The sequence below is a fragment of the Hippocampus zosterae genome, chromosome 21 (genome assembly GCF_025434085.1).
Source record: "Hippocampus zosterae strain Florida chromosome 21, ASM2543408v3, whole genome shotgun sequence".
In the NCBI taxonomy this organism is placed as follows: Eukaryota; Metazoa; Chordata; class Actinopteri; order Syngnathiformes; family Syngnathidae; genus Hippocampus; species Hippocampus zosterae.
The window spans coordinates 4,186,816-4,214,345 of NC_067471.1; the positions used below are offsets into that span (position 1 = coordinate 4,186,816).

The window sequence follows — 27,530 nt, forward strand, 5'->3', positions numbered from 1 at the left end:
GGCAAGCTCATGGAATATCTTGTGTTCAAAAATCAAAGCCCAATTTATTAACGTGACAAAGGCTCAGAGTTTGACGTCATAAACAGTGCGGCATTTTGTGCCTCCTGCCAAATAGGAATTCTCAGAATTATTCTAAAATATGTAACAAGTGGCCAGTGCTAGACGTTAAAACGTAACTAATTTGAATAATAGTCACGAAATCGTACTTGACTGGTGGCATGAGGTCTGAGATTCCACAATTCTGTCTTAAGTTATGCTTCTTTCGGTTGGAGTCGGAAGATTTCACAGCTTTTGAGGAACGCTCTTGAACGCAACACTCACTTGCCGGCGCTAAGCTCGCGTTTAATTTTCATCCACAGTTACCGTGAAAGTGATGATTTTTGTTAAAACACTCACTGGCAAGGCTCAAATTGATTAAAAAATTAAAAATAAAACAGTTCAAGCAAACTGTTTCCGATAAATTCAGTCACAAGCCGTAGTGTAATTTCGTATCTACTCGCTAATTATACGAAATACGGATGGATATGAGTGAAACCTTATTCTGCAAATTAAATTTGATCAACCTTATCATACTCATAATTTTTCCATTAAACTACAAATACCTGACCATCTTGGTAAACACCTCTTCACTAAGTAATCTCAATGAATACCCCAAAAATAAAATAACTCACCCAACACACATTTATTCTACAGTTGTGCTTCACTTCTATTTCTGACCAATCAGTATTCGTATCTTTGTTCTCTCATTAAAAAAAAAGTGCAATGATTCTAAATGAAACATAAAACACCAAAATAGATTTAATGAAAAGAGACAATGAGTGCTGAAACATAACGCGCACAAAAGCAACTTCGGCTGCCGAACATCACAGGGAATCATAGTACACGTAAACATATTCACATTATGTGAATTGAAAAACATATAAATTGATCTATACAGTACATACAAAAAAAATCTGCAGTCAGTTAAAAACAACTCTCGGTACACAAAAAAATAAAAGTAGCATACAAATAATGCACATGATTAATAATAATTTTTTAAAAGTTTATTAGTCTATTTTACAAAACAATGTTGAAGTGAATCTATGAATCACAGTGGTTACTTTTTAAAAAATATATCAACAGGATATTTAAATACATAAATTATCAAAATAGAATCTTAAATATCATCCACAAAATGCACTGTCGTCTTGAAAGTCGTTTGTTTTCAGCTGGAGCTGTAAAAGAGAAAATGTTTCAAAACCCCAAAATGGAACATCAGAAAGTGTGCGTGTGCTTTGTTTGTTCACCTGTCGGCAGCGTCAAAGTCACCTACAGCGCCGCCGTCTGGCTTGGATCCGGCTCGCATTCTAAAAGCATCTAAAAAGAAGACAAATGGAAGTTGGGGCTCAAATCGAGACGCTCGATGGCTGTTTTCATTCCCCCGACCTTGAATCCAGCGGATCTGCGTCGCCGGGCCGTAGCCCTGCTCGTTCTTGGCTGCGATGCGGAAGACCAGCGCCGGCCGGTTGGAGACGGAGCAGTCGAGATGCGCGTTAACCAGGTGGCTGGAGCTGACCGTGCAGAACGTCTTGACGCCGCGGTAGATTCGGATGAACGCCAGTTGGCCCGGACCCTCCGAACTGGACGAGCGGCTTTTCTTCACCGCCATGTACATGGAATATTCCAGAATCCGGCCTGATGGAGACGGAGGAGCTTCCCATGTAATGTGGACTAATTCATTGGCCTGTGTTCAAAGATTACGCAAGAGAAAAAGATTTGGATAAACGCACGGAAATAATTCCTCACCTCATGTCATTTCCTTTTATTTGTCACTTTTGCTGCTGTTGTTTAGTGTCGCCGACACGGTACCTTGGTGATCTTGACCGCGGACGGCGCTCCAGGGAAGCCCGGTTGGCACGTCTTGAACTCGCTGACCGGGCTGAAGTCTCCTTCGCCAAAGCAGTTGACGCCTGCTACTCTGAAACGGTAACTCCGACCGGGATCCAGCTCCTTCTTCTCTCTATCCTCGTAGTCGTGAGGCATCGGCAGCTTCCTCTGATAGAGAAAATGGACAATCAAGAAGCCTGTTGGGTTTTTTTTGTTTTTTTGGGGGGGTGAGTTGATCCCACCCAAAAAAAAAAAAAAAGCAGATCACTGATCTTATATTGACCTCTTTAGTCATGGACGGCCGGCTGCCGACGGTTGTCGTCGCCTGGTTGTTGTCGGCTGGCAGATAGTAGTGCTGGACTTCAGAAAAAAGGGTTCTGAACACACCAACGTCAAACCACATGGCTCCCTCTGCATTCTGCAAGAGATGGTGAGTTATAGTTTCGATTCTTGCACACACACACAAAATAATAGTCAGGAATATAGCTTACCTGATCTCTTGTCTTCTCAGCTATATTTGAGGGCAAAGAGACAAGCTTTTGATTTATTCCGCTTAACTCATTCACTCCCAAAGACGTTTTTAAACGTCTTTTCAGACTTGGTTGGTACTGAATGAGTTAAGAAGCCCGAACATCCAATTTTTATTTACCCTGCTGATGGTGAGCAGATCCTGAAGAATCCCGTCCCCCTTCTTGGGAGCCGCTGGACGACTTTGTCGGATTGTCGTGTTGCTTTGAGCCGTCCTGCGACCGCGATACGTAACGTGCGCGGAAATGGAAAGTTATAGCTGAAGTCTGGGTTTTTTTGGGGGGGGGGGTTTGCATACCTGGGCTGATGTGATCCCTTGTTCTTCAGCGTTGCGTTCACTTGCGCCGTGCGAGGACTGGGAATCTGGGGTACATTCCACGCGGGAAAAATATTTAGCGCTACTCACGAAAAGTTCAGCATGAACCCGAAATACAGTCGAACTTTTACAGGTGAACTCATTCACTCCCAAAGACGTTTTTAAATGTCTTTTTCAGACTTGGTCTAGAATTGGCTGTTACTGAATGAGTTAACTTTAAAGCGGAATAACTTGAAAACATTTTAATGAGTGGCATATTTATGGAAGGAAAGTCAACTTTTTTTTTTTGTGGACCTTTAGGTTTGGCGTCCGCTTCCGTTGAAGTCGAATCGACCCGTTCGGTTTGAGGATGGCTCCCCGCAGGCTGAATCTGAAGGATGTAGCAGTCCGCTCCCGACAGGGGGCGCCACGCCACGTGAAGCATGCTGACGGTGGATTTGATGAGCATCACCGCATCGGCTGGAGCCGGACGATCTAAAATCAGAACGAGGTGGGGAGAGAAAAAAAAATCACAAATTCCATCTCATCGAACGTATGACTCGATTATGACGCCCTTCTCACCTGTCTCCAGGTACCAAAGGTCCTTGCAGCACACTTGATAGAAATTCTTCTGGTAACCATCTCGGCCGCTCCAAATGTAGAGCCTGGAACCGACGGCGGCGGCACAGTGGCCAGCCCTGGCTTTGGGCCCGCCGGTGTTGTGATCGTCGCTCTGTGTCATGTGACTCTGCAGCTGGGAGTTGATGTCGTCGTACTCCGGACTCAGGTTCTGCCAGCTCATCGTGTCTGGGAGAGACGCTTTCATGTCATGATCTGCACCGGGGGAACTTAAAAAAAATTTAAAGGCACACAGAAGTACTGACCAAAGTTAAGCACGCTTAAGGAGTTGGTGCAAATCCATTTCATCCCCGCGGCATTGCGCTTCTCCGACTCGGGAACAGGAATCCAGCCGCCAAAAACGAACATCCTGCGAGGGTCACACATCAATCATGCCTTTCAATTAAAAATGCCGAACAAAGTGCTCGGCTGCGGCGGACCCGAAAGGAGAAGGGGAGAATAAACAAAAGCGTCCTCGCGATCAAGCTCTTACCTGTTTCCAATCACATTGGCAGAGTGAAGACTCCTGGGGAGTGGCACCGAGCCCCTCGTTTCAAGCAATGACCACGCCATCGTGTCTGAGGAAGAGAAGACGCGGCGCGCTTTGGGTCACGCGTGACACCTGCGTACGGTAAGTCGTATATTTGTCCTACTGAGGTCAAGCTGCCAGAGATCATCTAATCTGCGGCCTTGCATCCCCCCGAAGATGAAGAGCTTTGGAGAGCCAAGACCGGTGTAAGCGACGGACGTGTGCGACTCCCGCGCTGAAGGACCACCGCCTTTGGTCTCCGGGATGCTCCAGCCTCTTGCCCCCGATACAGACTGCAGCTCCAACTCGTAGAGGTCGTCCAAGTACCTGTCATCGCAAAGAACGGCTCACCTTGGATGTCTTGATCAAAGCACAAGGGTTGATTTTTTTTTTCAAGTTGAAATAATTTTTCATTTCTCTTCAATGCTGCTGCTGTTGTTTTTTTAGAACGCGTTTTGGATGACGCCTCTTTTTTTCTCGATAAGTGAAGATAGGGTTAAAAAAAAAACATCCTTGGATCTGTCCTTCAACATACCGTGGGATGTTGCCGTTGGGGTCCTCGCTAACATTGGCCAGCCCCCCAAACACATAACACCTGCTACCCACAAGGGTGAAACTGTGCCCGATTCGAGGGCACGGAGGCAGGCCATTCCTGGGCGCTCTGGGCTTCAGCTTCTTCCAAAGCCAGCGACTAGCCTGGACCATCAAATATACATTGGCAAAGGTATTTCTAAATGCTACTGCTTCTACTCGAGAGGAAAGGCTTTACCTGAAGTTCATAGAGATTATTGGAGTATTTGCCATACTCCACCATGCCGCCAAAGACGAGGACGCGGGTGTCCTCACAGACCAAGCCGTGAGCAGCACAGCCAGGGGGGATGTCTCCTCGCACTGCAGGCAGAAACCACTGCTTGGAGACTAAAAATAAATTACAGTCTTGAATTACACCGGTTGTAACATTTAAATGGTATTTATGCACTCATGAATGATGTTAGATTTGCCAAATTTCGCATGCCATATGTTAACTGGGTAAAAAGAAAAAACGATTGCTGAAACATTCACTTAAAAATACAGCTACAGGAATAAGCATTTCTACTTCGTTACTTCCCATCACCATCCGGATCTGAACGCAATACTGCAGCTAACTTACCAGTTCCGTTTAAAGATTTAAGAAAATAAATTAAGATTCCTGGATTCAGTTTTAAATGAACAAAGCTGGCGAGCGGGCCATAAACTAGTGAATCGAAAGACAACAGTTTGGCGTTTGAGACATTATTTCGCAAAGGCTAAAGCTAAAAACATTGGCCGCTATGCTAATTTTAGCATACCAGTGTTGTAAACATGGAGGTCCTCTGCGATCCCTTCGTTTCCACCTCCAAACACCACGATCAGCTCCCGGATTGCTACCGCCCGGTGTCCGTGCCTGGAGCGAGGAATTACACCTGTGAACGAATGAACTTTTCGCCATTGTGGTTCTTCGCTTGTCATTTTCCTCTTTGGAGAGGCTGAACTTTGGCGCTGTTGACGTTTCAAAGCAAAGGAGAAAACCGGAAGTGTGACCGAGGAGCTTCAAATTAAAACCAAGAACGGACTAACAACATCAAAGCTGCATTTTAATATTAATTATAATTATTATTATTATCATCACGTTTTGGGGCATGTTTCAGCATTAACACCTTGTACTTTTGGATTTGATTAACATTCTTTGTTGAGTGATTTTCACGTTTCAGCGGGTTGGATAATATATGTTTGGATTATGCCAAATGGAGAGATAGTAATCCCTCCTCGGGATTATTACTATTTTTCAAACTCTTTTAAATTAAATAAAAAAACCCCGACACAAATTTTATTAAATCCAACAACAACAAAAAAAGTTTGGTAAATATTTTGACCTCGACAATCAAGCAGGCTATTTCGCTTTCGCACGTTCGCCACCTTTATTTTCGTAACAAATTTAACAACAACAAACGCATTTATCAAGGATAAGCACGTAACGTTGAGGTGGGAGTGCCTATAAATTCCACGGTTTAAAAAATGCGAAGTAAATAAATATGAGCCTTAAAATATGCTGTTTTTGTTTTTCGTAGTCATGGTACCTAATCAAAGACGCACTTTCGTGTGTAATTGAATTGGACGTCCTCGCTTTCCATACGCATCCGGTTTACCAAACATTTCTGGCGTCTTTCTGCTGTGTCTTGAGTATTTTAAACAGGAGATGCTAAATGTATGTACACAATCTAGACGTATCGTTATGACACATAGGTGCTCTAGTTTGTTTTTGGTTACTCCTTACGTCCCTTGAATCAGGATAGGTATGTTAAAATGTCAACAAACATAGCGTGTCAGCTGGCACGTCCACAAGCTGGTGTCAGTCAGGAATCAATCAAGGAACGCGGTTGACTTGAATGTTGTTTGGTGAGTTTCTCCACACGGAAGCTGATCTCTGCAATGAAAGAGTAATTCCTTAACATGCTGTTTTCGTGAATCGTACAGTTTTGAGATTTTGTTGTTGTTGTTAAAGTTGGGTACCTCCATGCCACATCTGACGAGTTGAAAATGTAAATGAAAGTTGGTACACTTGTTGATAGCGATGGCACAACACTAGATCACAAATTTTAGCTCAATTGCTGCTTCTCTCTCAGGGATTACTTACTGGGTCATCCTTTACAAAACAACTATTCCAAATCTGCAATCGTTTTGAAAATCGGTGCCTATTTTTAGCAACTTGACCGTCTGACCTATAATTTGACCTTGTCGATGACATGACCGTGACAAAATATTTCATGAAACGTAATCTCGCGCATGTTCCATAGTATCCATACAATCGAATATTCATTGAATATTCATTCAAAATCTGACTGGATGGATACTTATTGCTGCTAAACAACAACAAAAAATCAAAATTACCTCTCTGATAATGTTTGAGAAAACATAAGAGGATATTTCATGAAACGTAATCTCGCGCATGTTCCATAGTATCCATACAATCGAATATTCATTGACTATTCATTCAAAATCTGACTGGATGGATACTTATTGCTGCTAAACAACAACAAAAAATCAAAATTACCTCTCTGATAATGTTTGAGAAAACATAAGAGGCTACATTTCCAATATACTCAACTTCTTTACGTGCAGAAGAATGTTACTCATGGCTTATTTAAAAAAAAAATTCTCCTGCCTGGTAGGATCGGGGAGGCTTAAAGCCCAAAGTTGCTGACAACCTTGTAGGACATTAAGAAGGAATGGCAGCCTGCATTTGGACACACGTGTGGGTATGAAGTGTTTTGCTCTTGAGCAGCTGATGTGTGATGTCACATTTTGCCACAAGGTGGACGTGAGTGCGCCCACTTTTTTCTCACTGAACCGAAAGCTCGACTTCATGTACTGCTTGACATTGAACCACGCACACTTCCGGAAAAGAGATCGACGTGGGCCAAGTTAGTAAGAAAATGTTTAGATACTAACACAGTTCACATCGGTGTCCTTTAAAAACATGTCTAGAAGGGTGATGTTGATGTCGTGCAGTACATGTAACTTTGTTTTTGTCCCAATGATAGGTGTTTGGATGTGCTCACGTCCTCCATAACATAATATCACAAATTCGAAGTGTGTCTGAATGTTGTTCGAGGAGCATTATTCCAGGTTGGCCACACACCCTTTCCTCAAAATTTCCCACCCAAACATTTTTAGGAAAAAAAAAAACCTCAAATATTTTCCCCCCCCAAAAAGTAAATGAATTTAAATATTTAGTTTTCTTTTTTTTTACATTATTGAGGATTATTTGAGGATTTAGAAGTGTTCTTTGTAATCAAACTATTTGTTTTGCAGAGTAAACAATCAGCGCAAACAACATTGTGACAAGGTGGATGAGAGGCGGCTTGTTGCCAGGAGGTCAAGTGGTTGGCTTGCGAGGACAACATGGACCGGTGTGTGGACCGAACGTTAGTCAACAGGTAAGTCAAGTTAAGGTGCATGTATTATTTATTTCTGTGTTTTATGTTATGTGTTGTGTTTATTATTTTACCTTATGTTAACTGTTTTGTAAAGCGCTTTGTTACAGCTGCCGCTGTTGTGAAAGCGCTATATAAATCAGCATGTATTGTATTGTATTGTATTGTATTTTGTGACCATCTACATAGTAAGGCGTTTTTAGCCGAAAAAAAAAACGTCCATGCAAAGTAAGGCATTTTTAGCCCCAAAAAATAACCATATATAATAAAGCGTTTTTGGCGGAAAAAACGACCATGTTTAGCAGGGCGTTTTTAGCCCCCAAAAAACGACCAAGACGTTTTTAGCCCCCCAAAAAATAACCATGTATAGTAAGGCTTTTTTTTGGCGAAAAAAACAACCATGTATATAGTAAGGCATTTTTAGCCGAAAAAAACGACCATGTTTTGTAAGGCGTTTTTAGCCCCCCAAAAATTACCATGTATTGTAAGCCGTTTTTAGCCCCCCAAAAAAGACATGTATAGTAAGGCGTTATTAGCCGAAAAAACCCGACCATGTATTGTAAGGCGTTTTTAGCCCCAAAAAACGATCATGTATAGTAAGACGTTTTTAGCCCCCCAAAAAATAACCATGTATAGTAAGGCGTTTTTGGCCGAAAGTAGCGACCATGTATATATAGTAAGGCGTTTTTAGCCCCCCAAAAAAGACCATGTATGGTAAGGCGTTTTTATCCCCAAAAAACTACACTGTAGTATTTTCGGCTCAAAAACGCCTTCCTAGACTATATCGTTTTTTTCAGGCCAAAAACGCCTTACTTAACTGTCATTTTTTCGGGCCAAAAACTCCTTACTTGACTGTTGTTTTTAGGGCCAAAAACGCCTTACTATACTATGTCATTGGATACCGTTTTGGAACTGACAATGACAACAACCCTTCCACTTGAATAGGTACAAATGTCCTGTTGTGATTGAGATGGCAAGATGACATGTCCCCTTTCTCCAACAGGAACTGGTGGAGAAGATCTAAGCCAAGAAAGCTGCACAAGAGCAAAAAATGACAACACAGAGAGAATTAAGAGTATCATGACTTTTAATGTGTTGATCTTTTTTTTTTAAAAAAAAGGTGTTTTATGCTATCATTTATACATTTGAGTGTGACGCTGGGCTAGCTCCGTGGCCCAGTGGTTCATGCGTTGGAATGCGAACACAGAGGTCCAGGGTTCAAATCCAGCTCCGGCCTGTCGCGCTTGCGTGCTCTCTTCTTGCCGGCGTGGGTGTTGTCCGTCAACCCTCCCATCCATTTTTTTCATCCCCTTGTCCTCACAAGGGTCGTGGGGGTGTGCTGGAGCCTCCCCCAGCTGTCTTTCGGCCATCGGCAGAGGGGAGGAGGCACCCTCAACCGACTTGACAGCCAATCAAGAAACAACCATTTGCACCGGAGGTTAATTGCCCCACGGTGCAAATGGTTGTTTCTTGATTGGCTGTCAGTCGGTTGAGGGTGCCCCCTTTCGACCACCCAGCCGACGGCCCGAAGACAGCCGGGGGAGGCACCAGCACACCCTGCGACCCTTGCGAGGACAAGAGGATTTGAAAACGGAGAGCGTGATTTTACTTATCTCCTCATCCAGAACATTCCGCTGCAGATCTGGGTGTCGTCAGGAAGCTGCTCGATTGGAACTGTCTGAAGTAATAAATAAATAAATAATAATTTCACTTGGGGTGGTTCCAAATCTCACGGCTGCATTCTTCCTGAACAGAAGCAATCGTACCAATGGCTGCTATGGCAGGAGCTATGTCGAAGATATTTTGGTGCACGCCTTGATGGTGGCTGCATCGATGACCTGTTGAAAGAGATTAAAAGTAAAAAAAAAATAAAAATGAACCGCAAGTTAAGGTCATTCGACGCCATCCACTCACATCGATTCGGGTCTCAAGCTCGTGCAAAGGGATCCTGCGACTGCAGCACAACATCTGTTTGTCCATGGCCTCACAAATTGGGGTGGAGCCGGCAACGAGGGGGGAGAAAAATTTAAAAATTTTTCGACCAAAAAAAGCCATACTATATCCACATGGTCGTTTTTGGGGGGCTAAAGACGCCTTACGATACATGTTCGTTTTTTTCGGCTAAAAACGGTCGTTTTTTGGGGGCTAAAAACACCTTACTATACATGGTCAATTCATGCCCCCCCCCCCAAAAAAAAAGAGGTTAAGCAAGCCAGAGCCAGTTTTGATGATACCATTCGGCAGCCGTTACAACTCCGAGCTGTGTGAGCGGATATCCTTCGAGCCTTGAGAAGATCCACTTTTACGGCGATTACGTCATTGACCCACGTCGATGTTGGCGAAAAGACAACTTCGCGGTCAAATCAAGCTCCATCACTCGAGTCATCGAGAAGAAAAAAAAAAAAAGCCCCGAACGGAAATTAATTAGCGAGCGCCATACGCAACGATGTAGTTCATAAAAAAAAAAAAACAAACACGGTATACGTCGATGCCACAAAGCCCGCGTCCGCACTTGACCCGCCATGGTGCTCTCCGCTGTACACGCAAGGCGAAAAATGCCAAAGTCAACAACAATCACTGGCGTTCCTTTTTCGATTTACCTAATCTAATTCATGGTCAAATGGGAAGAATACACTGCCGGCCTGAATAATGGAATCACATTCCACGACAAAACGGAGCATTGATTGGGAACGGCAGCTCTCCTTGACCCGGAAAAATAAATACATGAATGAATAAATAAAACCTGCGAAACAAACGATAACCTCACTCATGCACGAGACAAGCATAGTTGACCTTAGAAGAGGCGGTTGGAAACTTTGGGCAAGAATGTGAAGATTCTTTTATTTAAAGTATTATTATAACGCATCAGGGTTTTTTTTCACAGTGTAAGATCAGGCTTTCTACTAGTTCACTAGTAAGCGTCAGAATGACCTTACTAGTGAACTAGTGGGCGTTTTGTGGCTTACATCTTCACTAGTAAGCCTCAAAATGATCTTACTAGTGAACTAGTGGGCGTTTTGTGGCTTACATGTCAACGAGTAAGCCTCAAAATGATCTTACTAGTGAACTAGTGGGCTTACATGTTCACTAGTAAGCGTCAAAATGATCTTACTAGTGAACTAGTGGGCGTTTTGTGGCTTACATGTTCACTAGAAAGCCTCAAAATGATCTTACTAGTGAACTTAAGGACAACTCCAATAATTTAGTCATTCAAACTTGCATCATAAACTGAACTTTCTTGCTGTGGAAAAAAAATACCACAAACCACAGGCAGCATTGTGACTTTCCTAATTTTCTTTTCATAAAACGACAACTAGTCAAACTAAAACAATGCCCTAAGTAATTGGAATGCCATTGTCATTAAATCAAAAGATAGGTTTAGAGTAGGTAGAGTGGTTTCTGGTAGAGGTGGGTGTGTGTGGGAAATGGGGGTGTCCTTTTCAAATCGGCAGAAAAACATGTTTAGTTCATTAGCAAGACACAAGTTTGTTTACTTGTTCGGCTAGCGTTTGTATCGCTGTGTTAGCGTTAGCTTGTGGCGCAATGTAAACACCGACTAGTCAAAAGGAGGTGAACTCACGTGGCGAGTAGAATGGCTTGCAGTTTAAAGACAGCGACTCCAGGTCCGGGCTGCAGTGTGCGTCTAGCTTCGTGACATCAGTGCACCATTCTTCGTTGATATAGAAACAAATCCCACCACCTTTCGATTTCCCTGATAGCTCCGTGTCGCGGTCGGCTCGGAGAAGGCGGAAGGCGGATGTAGCGTGCAAAGGTTTTGTTGGTCTTTGTGAGAAGAAGTTCATCCATCTTAGTTGGCAGAGATCGTAGATTAGCAAGATGGATCGATGGGAGCGGGGTTCGAAATCCGCGCTGCCGGAGCTTAACGAGCACGCCGGCTCGCTTCCCCCTCCTCCGGCGGAGTTTCCATGCTCCGTAAAGCGCAGCCGCTCCGCTCGCGATTAGCTCCGAAAAACCTTGTGGATTTTCGTGTGCTGGTGAAAAAAGACCTAGCGTAGCCTCTCCAATGCGCAGCAACTTTTCCCTCGTGTAAGTAAGCCGCTCAGGGTCGCCAAAAACAAACGAAAATGACAAAAACAGGGATAATACTAGGGAGCGTGTGACTGAGGCTGCCATACCTGTCGGCGCCTGATGGCGTTTATTATCCGTTGTATTCTTTGCGTGCACTAACAGATGTAATGCAGAGGACCGCAGCAGCACGACTTTGTGTGTATAATGTTTGACTAACTGGAGACCCTGTCTGAGGAGGGCTTGTGGCGATAACGATGCGCTGATTGGCTCCTCTGAAATGAATGTGTGTCCATACATATGCGTCAGCATATACGATGCGTTGATTGGCTCATTTGAATTTAAGGTGTGCCCATACCTGAGCGTCAGCATATACGTTACGCTGATTGGCTCATTTGAATTTAAGGTGTGCCCATACTAACCGTCAGCACGCGTCTATCCCAATACACACGCATTCAAAATGCCTCGGACGAGTAGAGAGAGGGGACGGCGGGCGGGGAAATGATTTTATTTTTCATTTCAGACGACAACACAAGGTGCGTACATTTCGAATCCCGCGCGCCCAAGCGTCGCGGGGGGGCAAAAACGAGACGGCCCTACACCCGCATAGTGCGCAGGATTTTACAGCAGGTAACATAACGCGACGCTCGGGTTCGACGGCGGGTATCGTCCGAGGCGCGCCCTTCGGGTCGACGGCCGCCGCGCGCGGCGGGTCGACGGCCGCCGCTGGCCGGCTCCGACCGCGCCATCTTGCAACGCACTGTCAGACTAGGGCTAGGAACGCCCCAGTGCGCATGCAAATTAGCCATGTGCGCGAAAGCCGCGCGCGGGATTCGAAATGTACGCACCTTGTGTTGTCGTCTGAAATGAAAAATAAAATCATTTGCCCGCCCGCCGCCCCCTCTCTCTCTTAAAACTACTCGTCCGAGGCATTTTGAATGCGTGTGTATTGGGATAGACGCGTGCTGACGGTTATGTATGGGCACACCTTAAATTCAAATGAGCCAATCAGCGTATCGTATATATGCTGACGCTGTGAGCAGAACTGCACACAATCGAAACCTCCCGCGATTCGTTTTGTCTAATTGTCTGTGTGCGGCTCTCCTGGGCTGAAGCTGTGAGCACACTGTGGCGTCGCGCATGCGACAGTTTATTTTCCCAACAAACTGCAAGCCATTCTACTCGCCAGGTGAGTTCACCTCCTTTTTACTAGTCGGTGTTTACATTGCGCCACAAGCTAACGCTAACACGGCGATTCAAAATGGAGGATTGTGTCCGGAAACAGACGCATGCGCGACGCCACTGCTCCCGTCTACCCGGGGTTCTTTGCAGATGTTTAACAGCAGGACACCGCAAGGTAAATGAACGTAACAATGGCGTCCTCAAATAATATTTGCATGCCTTAGACATTGCATTCGCTTTCCACTAAAATCCTTGCGGCGGCCCGAAGGGTGCGCTTCGGACGATACCCGCCGTCGAACCCGAGCGTCCCGGGGGACAAAAAACGAGACGGCCGAACACCCGCATAGTGCGCAGGATCCACTGTCTAAACTGCAACCCGGGGTTCTTTGCAGCTGTTTAACAGCAGGACACAGCAAGGTAAATGAACGTCACAATGGCGTCCTCAAATAATATTTGCATGCCTCAGACATTGCATTCACTTATAGTGGAAGAACAGCACTGCACATTCCTGTGCTCCTTGTGTCAGTATTTAAAATAGTTCTTAACTCCTCTTCTGATATATTTTTAAGAGATTTCAGAGGGGATTTGAAAAGGGGAATTGTACACATGAAAAGGATATTTTTGTTTTCATGTTTACTGTTTATTTTGGTAAAATTAGTGTTTTGTTTTTGTTAAAGTAAGGGAAAAAAGACAACTACTGTTTAACAAAGTTAAAGTTAAAATGTCTTATTTCCCTAAAAGGGCTATTTGTATTATTAAGCAGGCACAACTTAACAAAATAAGAGTTCCTGTGTCTAAACACAATATCTCTCATTATTTGCTGTGTACTGGCAAAGTGAATAATTGTTATTTTCATGCACCCCATTATTGATTGGTTGTGAGGAGTGTTGATTTGTATAAGCTTGGCTTTACCATACTAAATGGGCTTATAGCCCTGCTACCCATGATTCCCGTGCATGGAATCGGACCTTGGTCTTATTAAAAAAAACAAAAGTGGACCTACAGCATTTCTAGTTGAGGACCACTGGCCTAAAGTAACCATTAGATCATGCTGCAACAGCGGATAGAGGTAACCTAAAAAAAATTTAAAAAAAACTTGAGTAACTTTTTAATGCCTTTGAAAATTATACATTTTTTAAAAAAGTATTTACAGTATGTGAACTGAATAAAAGAGTTACTCATTAAGGTCAAAGTAAAATTATATATAATATGTTGTGGTCACTTAACAGTCCTGAGGTCAGTTGTTAGAATCCGAGCTTGGGCCTCCAGAAGTTTGCATGCACTCTCCATGCTTGTTGGGATTTTATGCCAGTACTCTGGCTTCCTCCTGCATTCCAAAACCACACTTTTTGGGTTAATTGAAAACTAAAAACAAATCCTTAGGTGTGAATGGATGTTTGTCGATAAGTGCCCTGCAATAGAGAGGCGGCCAGTCCAGGGTTTATCATGCCTATCATCGGGATTGAGCTGGGATAGGATCCAGGTCACCTGTGACTCTCATGAGCAATATAGAGAATAGATGAACGAATGTTACAGTTGTGTTTCCTTCAATTTACACACCTTAGGCAAGTTATAAAATCATTTCCAGAGCATTTTAAAAAAGTTTTTACGGTGTTTTAACACATTTTTTAAATAATCAAACACAGTTAAAATGTATCATACAGTATATTAAGAGAGAAATATCAACAAATAAAAATATTTGTACTCATAACGACTCACGACGGCGATGATGAAGCAGCCATAACACAGTACAGTCCTGTTACATGGCTGAAATAAATGTTTTCTTTGTAAAAAAAAATATGACCAACCTGGTGTTGAAATTGACCATTGAAAATGTCAAGTATGCATGAGCATATAGTACGTCTGCATATAAACATAGTCTCCGTGCTTTTGCATCATTGACTTTTTTGTTGTTCTCACAAACATCTTTTTGGGCAGGTGTTGGCTGCTTGTGTTTTTTTTTTTTTCTGTTGCAAACCCGGGTGGCTCCACCATTGTTGTTTTGGAACTGCAGTGCATCACCATGTCAGCAAGCCACCACTCCGTTAACATTGCATTCCATAGGGAAAGGATGAACGCTGAAGTAATCAGCAATGTTTGTGCTGTATCTCAAGAACACAACAGTCAATCAGGGACTGTATATATTTAAAAAAAAAAATCCTCGTCTCACCCACCCTCGGGTGATGTCTGTCCCTCATTCAGCTCGGGTCCTGTACCAGAGGCCAGGAAGCTTGAGGGTTCTGCGCAGTATCCTTGCTGTTCCCAGCACTGCACATTTCTGGACTGAGATGTCGGATGTTGTTCCAGGGATCTGTTGCAACCACTCATCTAGTTTGGGGGTCACTGCCCCGAGTGCTCCGACCACCACAGGCACGACTGTCACCTTTACCTTCCAGGCTCTCTCCAGCTCCTCTCTGAGCCCTTGGTATTTCTCGAGTTTCTCGTGTTCCTTCTTTCTGATGTCTCCATCATTTGGGACCGCTATATCCACTACAACGGCTTTCCTCTGCCCTTTATCTATGATCACAATATCTGGTTGGTTCGCCATTACCATCTTGTCAGTCTGGATCTGGAAGTCCCAGAGGATCTTCCCTCTGTCATTCTCCACCACCTTCGGAGGTGTTTCCCATTTTGACCTTGGGGTTTCCAGTCCATACTCCTCACAGATGTTTCGGTAGACTATGCCAGCCACCTGGTTATGGCGTTCCATGTCGGCTTTCCCTGCCACCATCTTACACCCTGCAGTTATGTGTTGGATCGTCTCAGGTGCCTCTTTGCACAACCTACACCTTGGGTCTTGGCTGGTGTGGTATATCTAGGCCTCAATGGCTCTGGTGCTCAGGGCCTGCTCCTGAGCAGCCAGGATGAGTGCCTCTGTGCTGTCCTTCAGGCCAGGCCTCTCTAGAACTCTGATAGGACTTCTTGAGATTGGCCACGTCAGTTATTGTCCGGTGGTACATCCCGTGTAGGGGCTTGTCCTCCCATGATGGTCCCTCTTCCAGCACCTCATCTTTTGTTCCCCATTGTCTGAGACATTCTCTGAGTACATCATCCGTTGGTGCCTTCTCCTTGATGTATTTGTGGAGCTTGGATGTTTCATCCTGGACAGTGGCTCTCACACTCACTAGTCCCCGGCCTCCTTCCTTTCGGCTTGCGTACAGTCTCAGGGTGCTGGATTTGGGATGGAACCCTCCATGCATGGTAATGAGCTTTCGGGTCTTAACATCCGTGGTCTGAATCTCTTCCTTTGGCCACCTTATTTTTCCTGCAGCGTATCTGATCATTGGCAGGGCATAGCTGTTTATTGCCCGGGTCTTATTCTTGCCTTTGAGCTGGCTTCTTAGGACTTGCCTCACTCGCTGGAGGTATTTGGCCGTAGCCGCTGTCCTTGTTGCCAGTTCGAGGTTGCCATTGGCTTGTGGTATACCGAGGTACTTGTAGCTGTCCTCAATGTCTGCTATTGTTCCTTCAGGGAGTGAGACCCCTTCAGTGCGGACTACCCTTCCTCTCTTAGTCATCATCCGACTACATTTCTCCAGCCCGAATGACATCCCGATGTCGCTGCTGTAGATCCTGATTGTGTGGATCAGGGAGTCTATGTCCCTTTTGCTCTTAGCAAACAGCTACATGTCATCCATGTAGAGGAGGTGACTGATCGTAGCTCCATTTCTGAGGCGGTATCCATGGCCTGTCTTGGTGATTACTTGGCTTAGGGTGTTCAGTCCTATGTAGAACAGCAGTGGGGAGAGTGCATCACCTTGGTATATGCCACATTTGATGGACACTTGGGTAAGTGGCTTGCCATTGGCTTCAAGTGTGGTTTTCCACATCCTCATCAAGTTCGCAACAAAGGCTCTTAGGGTCCTGTTCACCTTATACACATCCAAGCATTCAGTGATCCATGTATGTGGCATCGAGTCATAGGCTTTCTTGTAATCAATCCAGGCTGTGCACATGTTGGTACATCGGGACCTGCAGTCTTGTGCGACTGTTCTGTCAACCAGGAGCTGATGTTTGGCTCCCCTGGTATTTCTACCAATGCCCTTCCGTGCTTCGCTCATGTATTGATCCATGTGTGGACTTATCTTAGCCGCAACATGAGCTTCCATGTTGTGGAGAGACAGGTTATTGGCCGATAGTTGGATGCGACTGCACCCTTTGAGGGATCCTTCATGATCAGTATCGTTCGCCCTTCGGTTAGCCATCCTGCGTGAGTCCCATCCCTCAGCAGCTGGTTCGTGTATGCTGCTAGACGCTCATGGAGTGCTGTGAGTTTCTTTAGCCAGTAGGTGTGGACCATGTCTGGGCCTGGTGCTGTCCAGTTCTTCATATCTGAGACTCTTTCCTGTATGTCTGCCACTGTTATGGTAACTGGATTCTGTTCAGGGAGGTGTCTGTGCTCCTCTCTCAGGGAGACCAGCCATTGTGCACTGCTGTTATGTGCAACTTCCTTCTCCCATATGCCTTTCCAGTATCTTTAAGGACCCTGCCACTGAGCGTACACTTTCGCAGGTTGTGTTGTGAACACCATGTTTATTCGTCTGGCCTCATTCTCTTTCGTGTACCGCTTTAGGCGGCTGGACAAGGCTTGGAGCCTTTTGTTTGTCATTTTCGAGTGCTTCAGGTATGGTCATCTGGATGTACCTCTCAGGTTCGGCCTTTTCATCACACCTCTCTGGGCCTCCGTCAATTGACTCACATCTTTCTGAGCCGCCTTGATCTTAGCCTCCAACCGTCTTTTCCATGGTCGGTAATGTATCTCATGGCTTCCATGGTTGCTCTTATAGCCAAGCATCTCAAGGATCACTGATGCTGAAGCGTATATCAGTTCATTTCCGTGATCGTTACGGTAGGGTTCGCCCTCAGAGCTGCATTCACACTTTGCATGAGACTTTCAGGCGGTACTTCACATAGCCGTTGTAATCGGTTTCTAGGTTTCCCAGCTTTCATTCTTGCCATGATCTTAGCTTTCAGGTCAGTTGCTGCCTCGCTCAGCATTTCATTCATTGGGGCTGGCCTCCCATCTCATCTGCATTCACTCTGGTATGAACTCCTCCTCTGATCTGGCAGCCTGGGGCCCCTCACCATGGAACCTGCGTTGTACCTCATCAATCTCAAGTTGTGACAGCAGTTGCCGTTTGTGGATGTTGGAACACTGAGTTACTAGTTGTTTCGTGGTCACCCGTGACTGTGGGTTTCGTTTTGCCCACATTCTCTGCATGTAACCTCTCTGACTAGGCTTGCTCGAGTAGTAGCATTCCAACAGAGCCATGTTATTGCATCTTGCCCATCTCCGCTCCATTTTTCATCAAGGTGCTCTGGTTCCCCAGCACCTGACGCAGACCTTGTTTGGCCGGGCAACGTCTGAGCTGGCATGTCATTCATTTTATTGTCTCTCATCATTGTATGAGGTAGGCATTAGCGTGAAGGCTCTTGCCCAAGGACCCACACTGGATGGTGTTATGTGCTCATTTTTTGCCCCAAGCGGGACCCAAGCGAACCACAGTCTCCCGTACGCCAAACCTTACCAACTGAGCTATCCAGCCATATATATATATATATATATATATATATATAGACTGTACGCAAGCCGAAAGGAAGGAGGCCGGGGACTAGTGAGTGTGAGAGCCACTGTCTAGGATGAAACATCCAAGCTCCATGAATACATCAAGGAGAAGGCTCCAACGGATGACGTACTCGGAGAATGTCTCAGACATTGGGGAACAAAAGATGAGGCGCTGGAAGGGGGACCGTCATGGGAGGACAAGCCCCTACACGGGATGTACCACCGGACCATAACTGAAGTGGCTGATCTCAAGAAGTCCTGTCAGTGGCTAGAGAGGGCTGGCCTGAAGGACAGCACAGAGGCAGTCATCCTGGCTGCTCAGGAGCAGGCCTGGAGCACCAGAGCCATCGAGGCCCAGATATACCACACCAGACGAGACCCAAGGTGTAGGTTGTGCAAAGAGGCACCTGAGACGATCCAACACATAACTGCAGGGTGTAAGATGCTGGCAGGGAAAGCCTACATGGAACACCATAACCAGGTGGCTGGCATAGTCTACCGAAACATCTGTGCGGAGTATGGACTGGAAACCCCAAGGTCAAAATGGGAAACACCTCCGAAGGTGGTGGAGAATGACAGAGCGAAGATCCTGTGGGACTTCCAGATCAGACTGACAAGATGGTAATGGCGAACCAACCAGATATCGTGATCATAGGTAAAGGGCAGAGGAAAGCCGTTGTAGTGGATGTAGCGGTCCCAAGTGATGGAAACATCAGGAAGAAGGAACATGAGAAACTCGAGAAATCCCAAGGGCTCAGAGAGGAGCTGGAGAGAGCCTGGAAGGTAAAGGTGACAGTCGTGCCTGTGGTGGTCGGAGCACTCGGGGCAGTGACCCCCAAACTAGATGAGTGGTTGCAACAGATCCCGGGAACAACATCCGACATCTCAGTCCAGAAATGTGCAGTGCTGGGAGCAGCAAGGATACTGCACAGAACCCTGAAGCTTCCTGGCCTCTGTAACATGTAAGGCCAAAAATGTGCCTACTAGTTCACTAGTAAGATCATTTTGAGGCTTACAAGTTGGCATGTAAGCCACAAAACGCCCACTAGTTCACTAGTAAGATCATTTTGACGCTTACTAGTGAACATGTAAGGCCATAAATGTGCCCACTTGTAGTGCTAGTGACATTACACTGTACTTGCATTACATGCAATACTGTTGGCGGTACGTTTCAAAATAGTATTATCCCACCAGTCAGGGCTCATGATTTTGAAAATTCTTACCCCACTTAGTTTTTTAGAACCACAATGGCGCACAGCGTCCCGAGACGTATTCGGCGAAGGTGCAGGGCAATAGAGAGTGCCTGTCGTTAAGGGTCTGCCGGTGAAAGTGAAGCACGCGTGATAAACATTTCAATTGCTAATTTAAGAAGAGTTGGTGACCAGTTTAGCGCTGATACTATTCAAAGTCTAATAGATCTCCAATCTGTCATCATTGCGGGACTCGCTCCTAATGGTGGACGTGTTTGTTTCCACGTGGCACATCGTTTGCACACAGGTAAAATGGCTACCATTTTTTTGTCATTGCTTTTTTGTATGTATTTTTATTCGAACTACACACGGGTTTTACTGACGACTTGCTGTGACTTACCTTCTATCACCCTGTCAAACGTCGTTTTATACCAGTGGTTTTCCTGCAAATCAGTAGACTATTTAGTAACGCGATGGCTATACACTTTTAAGCAATAACTAGTGATCTTTTAGTTATTCAATTATAAGTTTGAGTTATTTTTTTCTTGAGTAAAATGGTTAGAGAAAATAGCTGCTCTTGGTTTTGAAGCTACATATACTTTTATGTACATCTGTGTCTATATGCCTGTACTGTATACAGTATATAAAAAACACGTAGTGATTCATTTGCTTGAATTCCTTAATCCTTTTATTTCCATACTTTAGGTAGACGAGGAAGACCAGCACTTGACATTACAAGGGATCAAATTGAACTGCTCCCCACTCAGGGCTTTACAGTGAGAGCGATCACGGGGATGTTGGGTTGCTCCTCTTCATACCTGCATTAAAAAAAAATGATTTTTTTTCAGATTTCAGCCAGAAATAGATTTACTCCCATTCATGATGTTGACCTGGAGGAGCATGTCAGAAGATTGCACAGCCAATTTCCCAGATCAGGCTCGGAAGCAAGTGTTCTGCTATATACTCTTGTCCCTTCATGTATATATCATTATATTCATTGTGAAAGTGTACTTTCTTTATTGTGTTGTTTTATGAACCTGTTGCAGATGATGAGGGCATACCTGCGTGCTGATGGTATTGTAGTGCAAAGAAAAAGAGTTCGAGAAATCCTCAACCGTATTGAGCCAGCTGCTGCAGCCCAGAGATGGAGCCAGACTGTGGCTAGAAGAACATACTATGTGCCATTCCCCAATAGTTTATGGCACATAGATGGGCGTATGCGTCTCATTCGGTAATAAGGGATCATCTTATATTTGTACTCGTGGGAGCATTAGAAAGCCATATTGTATGGACAGCACAGATTAAATTGAATTTTATCATTTGTATATCCAAGTTACACAAACTCCAAATTGCCTCCATGTAGTCTTAAGTGCACAGCAATATCATCTCTACCGAGATGATATTTCAAACAAGATATGAAACTTGATTGTTTTCTTGTATTTAATCATTATTCTTTTCATGTTTGTTTTACAGGTGGGGGTTTGTGACACATGCTGGCATTGATGGGAATTCCAGGCTAATAACGTACCTTCAACTGCAGCACAGACAACACAGCGTTGACAGTGTTGAAATATTTTGTCCAAGCCACCTGCCTGTATGGGTTACCCTCCAGAGTAAGATCCGACCATGGTGGTGAAAACACTGGTTGCTCTTTTAATGAACCTACTGCAGGGACAAGACACCAAAATTATTTCTAGCTCCAGCCAACACCCCCTCACAATTTACTCACACCTCCCGGGGCCCTTTTTGGATCATCATTTTGGCATAGGAACTTTCCTTTCCTATCCTAACCGAGTGAGATGAGCCGGTAGCACCTGGAGCAAAGATCGTCTAAATTTTAATAATGCTTAGGAAAGGTTCTGACCATCCTTTACGAAAGGAAAGGAGATATATTATGCAGCAGGAATATTTAAAGGGGAAGTCTTTTTTTTATTTTTAATGCCTTTACAATCATACATTCTATGCACATACACTGGTCTAAACATGGTATTCAGATTAATTTTACCTTTGTGGAATATGAATTATGCAGAAAATCTCACTTGTTTTTATCCAAATCAGGGGGCGAACATTTTGTACTTGCTATTGACCGAACAGTACATCAGTTTCTGTGAGGACAAAATTTCTGGTTCTGTCACAGTCCACCGGAAGCAGAAATTGCTTTCACATCACGCAGCTGTAACTTGGGCCGATCACAAGTGCTGCTTAACTTTGTTAAACTAAATGCAGAGATGCCTCCGTGCAATACTCAGAGTAAGATGACGTTGTGTAAAGGAAGTGGCATGATGTATAGAAGTTAATGGAGTGCTGTGTCTGTCTCCTAAATACAATAAGCACTTTTTAAATGGCTTTTCAATTTTTCTTGCAGGGAAAAATATATATCTGTATATCTATAAAAAAAAACCCTCGTCTCACCCCTCAGGTGGTGTCCATCCCTCATTCAGCTGGGATCCTCTACCAGAGGCCAGGAAGCTTGAGGGTTCTGCGCAGTATCCTTGCTGTTCCCAGCACTGCACATTTCTGGACTGAGATGTCGGAAGTTGTTCCCGGGATCTGTTGCAACCACTCATCTAGTTTGGGGGTCACTGCCCCGAGTGCTCCGACCACCACAGGCACGACTGTCACCTTTACCTTCCAGGCTCTCTCCAGCTCCTCTCTGAGCCCTTGGTATTTCTCGAGTTTCTCGTGTTCCTTCTTTCTGATGTTTCCATCACTTGGGACCGCTACATCCACTACAAGGGCTTTCCTCTGCCCTTTACCCATGATCACGATATCTGGTTGGTTCGCCATTACCATCTTGTCAGTCTGATCTGGAAGTCCCAGAGGATCTTCCCTCTGTCATTCTCCACCACCTTTGGAGGCGTTTCCCATTTTGACCTTGGGGTTTCCAGTCCATACTCCCCACAGATGTTTCGGTAGACTATGCCAGCCACCTGGTTATGGTGTTCCATGTAGGCTTTCCCTGCCAGCACCTTACACCCTGCAGTTATGTGTTGGATCGTCTCAGGTGCCTCTTTGCACAACCTACACCTTGGGTCTTGGCTGGTGTGGTATATCTGGGCCTCGATGGCTCTGGTGCTCCAGGCCTGCTCCTGAGCAGCCAGGATGACTGCCTCTGTGCTGTCCTTCAGGCCAGCCCTCTCTAGCCACTGACAGGACTTCTTGAGATCAGCCACTTCAGTTATGGTCCGGTGGTACATCCCGTGTAGGGGCTTGTCCTCCCATGATGGTCCCCCTTCCAGCGCCTCATCTTCTGTTCCCCAATGTCTGAGACATTCTCCGAGTACGTCATCCGTTGGAGCCTTCTCCTTGATGTATTCATGGAGCTTGGATGTTTCATCCTGGACAGTGGCTCTCACACTCACTAGTCCCCGGCCTCCTTCCTTTCGGCTTGCGTACAGTCTATATATATATATATATATATATATATATATATATATATATATATATATATATGGCTGGATAGCTCAGTTGGTAAGGTTTGGCGTACGGGAGACGGTGCTTCGCTTGGGTCCCGCTTGGGGCAAAAAATGAGCACATAACACCATCCAGTGTGGGTCCTTGGGCAAGAGCCTTCACGCTAATGCCTACCTCATACAATGATGAGAGACAATAAAATGAATGACATGCCAGCTCAGACGTTGCCCGGCCAAACAAGGTCTGCGTCAGGTGCTGGGGAACCAGAGCACCTTGATGAAAAATGGAGCGGAGATGGGCAAGATGCAATAACATGGCTCTGTTGGAATGCTACTACTCGAGCAAGCCTAGTCAGAGAGGTTACATGCAGAGAATGTGGGCAAAACGAAACCCACAGTCACGGGTGACCACGAAACAACTAGTAACTCAGTGTTCCAACATCCACAAACGGCAACTGCTGTCACAACTTGAGATTGATGAGGTACAACGCAGGTTCCATGGTGAGGGGCCCCAGGCTGCCAGATCAGAGGAGGAGTTCATACCAGAGTGAATGCAGATGAGATGGGAGGCCAGCCCCAATGAATGAAATGCTGAGCGAGGCAGCAACTGACCTGAAAGCTAAGATCATGGCAAGAATGAAAGCTGGGAAACCTAGAAACCGATTACAACGGCTATGTGAAGTACCGCCTGAAAGTCTCATGCAAAGTGTGAATGCAGCTCTGAGGGCGAACCCTACCGTAACGATCACGGAAATGAACTGATATACGCTTCAGCATCAGTGATCCTTGAGATGCTTGGCTATAAGAGCAACCATGGAAGCCATGAGATACATTACCGACCATGGAAAAGACGGTTGGAGGCTAAGATCAAGGCGGCTCAGAAAGATGTGAGTCAATTGACGGAGGCCCAGAGAGGTGTGATGAAAAGGCCGAACCTGAGAGGTACATCCAGATGACCATACCTGAAGCACTCGAAAATGCCAAACAAAAGGCTCCAAGCCTTGTCCAGCCGCCTAAAGCGGGACACGAAAGAGAATGAGGCCAGACGAATAAACATGGTGTTCACAACACAACCTGCGAAAGTGTACGCTCAGTGGCAGGGTCCTTAAAGATACTGGAAAGGCATATGGGAGAAGGAAGTTGCACATAACAGCAGTGCACAATGGCTGGTCTCCCTGAGAGAGGAGCACAGACACCTCCCTGAACAGAATCCAGTTACCATAACAGTGGCAGACATACAGGAAAGAGTCTCAGATATGAAGAACTGGACAGCACCAGGCCCAGACATGGTCCACACCTACTGGCTAAAGAAACTCACAGCACTCCATGAGCGTCTAGCAGCATAAACGAACCAGCTGCTGAGGGATGGGACTCACGCAGGATGGCTAACCGAAGGGCGAACGATACTGATCATGAAGGATCCCTCAAAGGTTGCAGTCGCATCCAACTATCGGCCAATAACCTGTCTCTCCACAACCTGGAAGCTCATGTTGCGGCTAAGATAAGTCCACACATGGATCAATACATGAGCGAAGCACGGAAGGGCATTGGTAGAAATACCAGGGGAGCCAAACATCAGCTCCTGGTTGACAGAACAGTCGCACAAGACTGCAGGTCCCGATGTACCAACATGTGCACAGCCTGGATTGATTACAAGAAAGCCTATGACTCGATGCCACATACATGGATCACTGAATGCTTGGATGTGTATAAGGTGAACAGGACCCTAAGAGCCTTTGTTGCGAACTTGATGAGGATGTGGAAAACCACACTTGAAGCCAATGGCAAGCCACTTACCCAAGTGTCCATCAAATGTGGCATATACCAAGGTGATGCACTCTCCCCACTGCTGTTCTACATAGGACTGAACGCCCTAAGCCAAGTAATCACCAAGACAGGCCATGGATACCGCCTCAGAAATGGAGCTACGATCAGTCACCTCCTCTACATGGATGACATGTAGCTGTTTGCTAAGAGCAAAAGGGACATAGACTCCCTGATCCACACAATCAGGATCTACAGCAGCGACATTGGGATGTCATTCGGGCTGGAGAAATGTAGTCGGATGGTGACTAAGAGAGGAAGGGAAGTCCGCACTGAAGGGGTCTCACTCCCTGAAGGAACAATAGCAGACATTGAGGACAGCTACAAGTACCTCGGTATACCACAAGCCAATGGCAACCTCGAACTGGCAACAAGGAAAGCGGCTACGGCCAAATACCTCCAGCGAGTGAGGCAAGTCCTAAGAAGCCAGCTCAAAGGCAAGAATAAGACCCGGGCAATAAACAGCTATGCCCTGCCAATGATCAGATACGCTGCAGGAAAAATAAGGTGGCCAAAGGAAGAGATTCAGACCACGGATGTTAAGACCCGAAAGCTCGTTACCATGCATGGAGGGTTCCATCCCAAATCCAGCACCCTGAGACTGTACGCAAGCCGAAAGGAAGGAGGCCGGGGACTAGTGAGTGTGAGAGCCACTGTCCAGGATGAAACATCCAAGCTCCATGAATACATCAAGGAGAAGGCTCCAACGGATGACGTACTCGGAGAATGTCTCAGACATTGGGGAACAGAAGATGAGGCGCTGGAAGGGGGACCGTCATGGGAGGACAAGCCCCTACACGGGATGTACCACCGGACCATAACTGAAGTGGCTGATCTCAAGAAGTCCTGTCAGTGGCTAGAGAGGGCTGGCCTGAAGGACAGCACAGAGGCAGTCATCCTGGCTGCTCAGGAGCAGGCCTGGAGCACCAGAGCCATCGAGGCCCAGATATACCACACCAGACGAGACCCAAGGTGTAGGTTGTGCAAAGAGGCACCTGAGACGATCCAACACATAACTGCAGGGTGTAAGATGCTGGCAGGGAAAGCCTACATGGAACACCATAACCAGGTGGCTGGCATAGTCTACCGAAACATCTGTGCGGAGTATGGACTGGAAACCCCAAGGTCAAAATGGGAAACACCTCCGAAGGTGGTGGAGAATGACAGAGCGAAGATCCTGTGGGACTTCCAGATCAGACTGACAAGATGGTAATGGCGAACCAACCAGATATCGTGATCATAGGTAAAGGGCAGAGGAAAGCCGTTGTAGTGGATGTAGCGGTCCCAAGTGATGGAAACATCAGGAAGAAGGAACATGAGAAACTCGAGAAATCCCAAGGGCTCAGAGAGGAGCTGGAGAGAGCCTGGAAGGTAAAGGTGACAGTCGTGCCTGTGGTGGTCGGAGCACTCGGGGCAGTGACCCCCAAACTAGATGAGTGGTTGCAACAGATCCCGGGAACAACATCCGACATCTCAGTCCAGAAATGTGCAGTGCTGGGAGCAGCAAGGATACTGCACAGAACCCTGAAGCTTCCTGGCCTCTGTAACATGTAAGGCCAAAAATGTGCCGACTAGTTCACTAGTAAGATCATTTTGAGGCTTACAAGTTGGCATGTAAGCCACAAAACGCCCACTAGTTCACTAGTAAGATCATTTTGACGCTTACTAGTGAACATGTAAGGCCATAAATGTGCCCACTTGTAGTGCTAGTGACATTACACTGTACTTGCATTACATGCAATACTGTTGGCGGTACGTTTCAAAATAGTATTATCCCACCAGTCAGGGCTCATGATTTTGAAAATTCTTACCCCACTTAGTTTTTTAGAACCACAATGGCGCACAGCGTCCCGAGACGTATTCGGCGAAGGTGCAGGGCAATAGAGAGTGCCTGTCGTTAAGGGTCTGCCGGTGAAAGTGAAGCACGCGTGATAAACATTTCAATTGCTAATTTAAGAAGAGTTGGTGACCAGTTTAGCGCTGATACTATTCAAAGTCTAATAGATCTCCAATCTGTCATCATTGCGGGACTCGCTCCTAATGGTGGACGTGTTTGTTTCCACGTGGCACATCGTTTGCACACAGGTAAAATGGCTACCATTTTTTTGTCATTGCTTTTTTGTATGTATTTTTATTCGAACTACACACGGGTTTTACTGACGACTTGCTGTGACTTACCTTCTATCACCCTGTCAAACGTCGTTTTATACCAGTGGTTTTCCTGCAAATCAGTAGACTATTTAGTAACGCGATGGCTATACACTTTTAAGCAATAACTAGTGATCTTTTAGTTATTCAATTATAAGTTTGAGTTATTTTTTTCTTGAGTAAAATGGTTAGAGAAAATAGCTGCTCTTGGTTTTGAAGCTACATATACTTTTATGTACATCTGTGTCTATATGCCTGTACTGTATACAGTATATAAAAAACACGTAGTGATTCATTTGCTTGAATTCCTTAATCCTTTTATTTCCATACTTTAGGTAGACGAGGAAGACCAGCACTTGACATTACAAGGGATCAAATTGAACTGCTCCCCA

General features: G+C 45.4%; 1 protein-coding gene and 2 long non-coding RNA genes across 11 annotated transcripts in view; 1 reads left to right on the top strand and 2 right to left on the bottom strand.

The window, feature by feature from the left end:
• LOC127594221 (uncharacterized) overlaps nt 1-27,530 on the top strand; it is an 82,131-nt gene that overhangs the window by 8,269 nt on the left and 46,332 nt on the right. For all 8 annotated transcript variants that reach the window (XR_007960626.1, XR_007960628.1, XR_007960623.1 and 5 more), the window contains 6 exons: nt 1,297-1,700; nt 1,832-1,965; nt 3,011-3,200; nt 3,282-3,938; nt 4,014-4,560; nt 7,668-7,792. This is a non-coding gene — a long non-coding RNA (uncharacterized LOC127594221). The remainder of the gene's footprint in view (nt 1-1,296; nt 1,701-1,831; nt 1,966-3,010; nt 3,201-3,281; nt 3,939-4,013; nt 4,561-7,667; nt 7,793-27,530) is intronic.
• On the bottom strand, nt 1,177-5,403 carry hcfc2 (host cell factor C2). 2 transcript variants are annotated; one of them, XM_052056156.1, is made up of 16 exons: nt 5,165-5,402; nt 4,606-4,754; nt 4,372-4,532; nt 3,961-4,163; nt 3,801-3,885; nt 3,574-3,677; nt 3,272-3,496; nt 3,005-3,184; nt 2,693-2,757; nt 2,516-2,609; nt 2,358-2,377; nt 2,150-2,284; nt 1,849-2,034; nt 1,426-1,723; nt 1,287-1,356; nt 1,177-1,214 (listed from the first exon to the last, which is right to left on the bottom strand). In XM_052056156.1, exons 1-16 carry the CDS (start codon nt 5,322-5,324, stop codon nt 1,205-1,207), a joined length of 2,145 nt encoding a protein of 714 aa, XP_051912116.1. In that variant the 5' UTR covers nt 5,325-5,402; the 3' UTR covers nt 1,177-1,204. The 2 variants fall into 2 exon arrangements, with proteins under 2 accessions (XP_051912116.1, XP_051912115.1); XM_052056155.1 differs by having other exon boundaries at nt 1,178-1,214; nt 1,287-1,723; nt 5,165-5,403.
• On the bottom strand, nt 9,351-9,863 carry LOC127594225 (uncharacterized). The gene is made up of 3 exons (XR_007960632.1): nt 9,704-9,863; nt 9,556-9,627; nt 9,351-9,467 (listed from the first exon to the last, which is right to left on the bottom strand). It is a non-coding gene; the product is annotated as an uncharacterized LOC127594225 (long non-coding RNA).